The 3845-nt window shown below is 36.0% G+C and overlaps 1 protein-coding gene across 1 annotated transcript in view; it reads right to left on the bottom strand.

Annotated features, from left to right (window-relative positions):
• plxdc1 (plexin domain containing 1) overlaps positions 1-3845 on the bottom strand; it is a 186701-nt gene that overhangs the window by 25775 nt on the left and 157081 nt on the right. Inside the window, exons 6-10 of the mRNA XM_016543461.1 lie at positions 1402-1520; positions 1072-1171; positions 897-992; positions 677-758; positions 513-573 (exon numbers count right to left, since the gene is read on the bottom strand). Coding sequence (XP_016398947.1) covers positions 513-573; positions 677-758; positions 897-992; positions 1072-1171; positions 1402-1520 — 458 coding nt within the window. The remainder of the gene's footprint in view (positions 1-512; positions 574-676; positions 759-896; positions 993-1071; positions 1172-1401; positions 1521-3845) is intronic.

The following is a 3845-nucleotide window of genomic DNA, read 5'->3' on the forward strand; positions in this document are numbered from 1 at the left end:
TAATTAATAATTTTAAGACTTTTTATGTGGTGTTGGGGTTTCCCCATGAACAAAAATTATGCTATTATCCAAAAGTCAATTCTACGGTTTTCCACATCAAATGCAGCGTGATCACTTGTCGAGTTTTATATATGATTATTTTTATTATTGTGGAGTGAGATGGATAAAGTGCGCTGCTCTCATTTCATTCTAAATAACAAACACAAATAAGTTAGTAATTTGCTTCTGTGAATATTAATTTTTTTTTAACCTTAGTTTTTTTCTTAGATTATTAGCCGACTGCAGCTGACAAATCTAGTCCATAGGCAAGGCAAAGCTGACTGCTACTCATGAAACTGCACGTTGGAGCGTTTGTCTGATAACTTGTCAAAGTCTATGGTTAAAGCGCCACTGAGCCGTCAAAGACTGCAACTGGATTTTGCAGATGCGGCAGCAGCAGTACCCACAGCAGTAAAAAGCTCATTCTGGTTGAGTACCATCTTTATGCATATTTGGTGACTCGTTGTCCATACCTCCTCAGAGCAACTGTAGTCCAGCCATTCTTGCCTGTATCGGTCTATTCCAGTCGAACACCTGAAAGATTATTGATGCATACATTCAGCTGTCAAGAGAGAACAAATGCCTTACCTGAATTCTGCAGAAACACACAGCAGATACTCAGATCTAACGCTGCTACCTTTGTAGAGTATTGCACCACCCACAGCCTGATGTCAGGTTGGACTGGATACATTGTTCACAGGAATTGTGCTGGAGGCAGGCTAGCATAAAACAGGATATAATGTCTAATGTCAGGGTGCAAATCTGTAAATAGTCAAATTCATGAATATTTGTTTTCAATGTGAGCAATTGTGATTGTTGTAAAGAAGAGAAGGGCAAGCTGTGATTGATTTACTCACTTGGTAAGGGGGTAAACTCAAATGCTGAGATATTGACAATCTTTGTTGTGTCAATCTCCACCCGATGGTACTCATAAATAGTCTGCCGTTTAGCACCTGTTGATGACACATCAATAAAGTATTGGTTAAAAGGATAACAGTGTAAATGTACCATAAATTAAAGGTCTCAATTGACCTGGAGACTGTGGAGAAGACAAAAGAGCCATGAAGGCATCAGAGAGTCCCACTTTCACTGGATGCTCAGTGGAGTTGATTTTCTCCACAGGCAAAGGAACCTGTTATGAAAAGTCAAAAGAAGGAAACTGGACACTATCAATATCATATTCACTCTTCTTTTGTAAATTTGATATGCAATGGTAATGGGGCTGTGAGCAATTTATTTCACAATGTTTTGATGAAAACAACTCTAAGTGGTGATTACATTTTCATAGTAATACTCAGCATTTCAACAGCTGGCTATATGTGTGCTGAATTGATCTTGGTTAAACTGCAGAACCTGACTTACGTCTTTGTAGCTGAAAACAATGGTCCCGTTATGACAGAGAACAGTCTGGAAGGTGAAAGCTCCTTCAGTCTCTCGATCTTTCAGCCTCACGTTGTCCCACTGCACCACAAATATGTCACCTGGAGCACCAAAGAGAGGTTAATTCTCAATTTAACTGACTGAAATTTTCTAATAAACTAAAATACATATTTCAGTACTGATAAGATAGTCAACCAGTATTGCGATATATACTACTGTTCAAAAAAATTTTTTTATAGTTTTTGAAATAAGAGATGTCCAGTCATGGCCAAAGGTTTTGCAGTGACATAAATTTTGTGTTTTGCAAAGTTTGCTGCTTAAGCTGTTGTGGTGTTCATTTACATTGTTTCTAGATTATTGTGTAGAATGAGCAGATGCATTTTAAATAATTGCTAAAAGAAAACTGCCAGTGGAGGTATGAAAAATCTAATTAATCTAGTTCAAGATTGGATTGGATTTCTGTGAATTTTTAGTCACTATTATAATAATAAATATTAGAAAAAAAAGAACAGAAATAAAGGTGTTGGAATGGTGGAGGGATGCAGTGAGATAAGAAGCAATTTAAATATCCTTACATAGTGAGTTACAGGATTAGATGAAAAAGCTTCTCTATAAAATCTGTGATCATGCCAAACTCTTTCCACTGGATTTCAGACTCCAGAAGTGCTGCAATATACTCATCATGAAGGAGTAACAGCCAAGAAGCACAAAGCCATTAACTGACTCACCATTGCCATTGTGGTGAAAGAGAAGTTTAGTGTCATCTGTGGAGGAAAGAGACTGTTGTTGTACAGAGCAATGCAAGCACAAGACCAGGTAGGACATAACAAAAGTATTTTAACTTAAGGGCCGCATGCACAATGCACACAAGACAAGACATACATTACCAGTCTAGCTGACCGCAAAGACCTTAAAAATCATGCAGACTGATCCTTAGTAATCACAAAAATGCTGCTGTTATGAGTGTGATGGTTTTAAAGGGTCTGTTGTTAAGTATCATTGAGATTTTTATTGGACATACTTACCTTCGGTCACAGGATTAGCGGGTTGAGCTGCAGGGGACGGAGTCATCACTGACGATGATGAATTAAAAGGGCTGACTGAACTCTCTGGTCCTCTGTGTGCATAATCGTCACATGTGTCTTTTGCCTTAGACAAGCACATACCAACTCAAATTATGCTTTAATACAAGGACGTGTGAATAAAAAACCAGCATTCACTTTGGCTCTAACATTGCCCACAGGAAGTAAATGATGATTCATCATCATTAAAGTAGTATTATGGCCATTTCTATTAACCTTTATTCTGACAATACAATAGACATACAGTAAATATGATTATCATTCTTCTGACTGCCTAATTATGTTTTGAGAATTTTATTTGATAAGAGTTACTCAGTAACAGCCACATTTACATATGATTGGTGGCACTAGAAATTCACAGTTGCTGAATGACTTGTTTAAAGAATAGTTCATGCGAAAATGAAAATTGTCATTTACCTCATGTCAATTCCAAACCTATATAACTTTCTTCCATGGAAAGCAAAGATATTTTGAAAAATGTTTCAACTGTTTTTATCAATGTAGTCCAAACTATTATTTAAAAATTATTTAAATACTATTATAGTTTTATTAATATTTGAATTACCTTCATTTTTTATTAAGGTAAAATTATTTTATTTCAGTTAGTTGCAATAGCATCACTTCTAATTTTCATTCAAGTTTTTTTTAAGTTTAAGTTTTCTATCTAATATTTTTTTTTTTCACCTTAATTTTAATGAATGAAAACTCTATTAGCTTTAGTTAACAATAACAACACTAGCCCAAATCAACACTGGACCCCATTGATTGTCATTTCATGTACAAAAACAGTGAGGCATTTTTCCAAATACCTACCTACCTACAGTATCTATCTATCTATCTATCTATCGATCTATCTATCTATCTATCTGATTACACTGAAGAAAATGAGCAGATGCATTTTAAATAATTGCTAAAAGCTTAATTGGCCAAAAAAAGAGAGAACTTTTCACAAAAAAAAAACAAATTTCACTGTTTTTTGATCCTGACACAAAATGACCAGCTAACATTAATTGACTAATCATATCGGCAGCACATGTGAAAGTGTGAATGAGTACTAGTCAGTTTAGTACTAGTACTAGTACTAGTACTAGTCAGACTGATTGCTATAAAAGGAGGGACAAAGCGCTTCCAATCATTGTGTTCTTTTTAGCAACGGTTACCTCCAAAGAAACACGTGAAGCCATCATCGCTTTGCATCAAAATGGCCTCACATGCAAGGAAATTGCTACAAAGAATATTGCACCTGAAAGAACCATTTACCGGATCATCAAGAACTTCAAGGAGAGAGGTTCGACTGCAGTGAAGAAGTCTTCAGGACGTCCCAGAGTGTCCAGCAAGCGCCAG

This window comes from Sinocyclocheilus rhinocerous, unplaced genomic scaffold, assembly GCF_001515625.1.
Source record: "Sinocyclocheilus rhinocerous isolate Xijiao unplaced genomic scaffold, SAMN03320098_v1.1 scaffold2234, whole genome shotgun sequence".
In the NCBI taxonomy this organism is placed as follows: Eukaryota; Metazoa; Chordata; class Actinopteri; order Cypriniformes; family Cyprinidae; genus Sinocyclocheilus; species Sinocyclocheilus rhinocerous.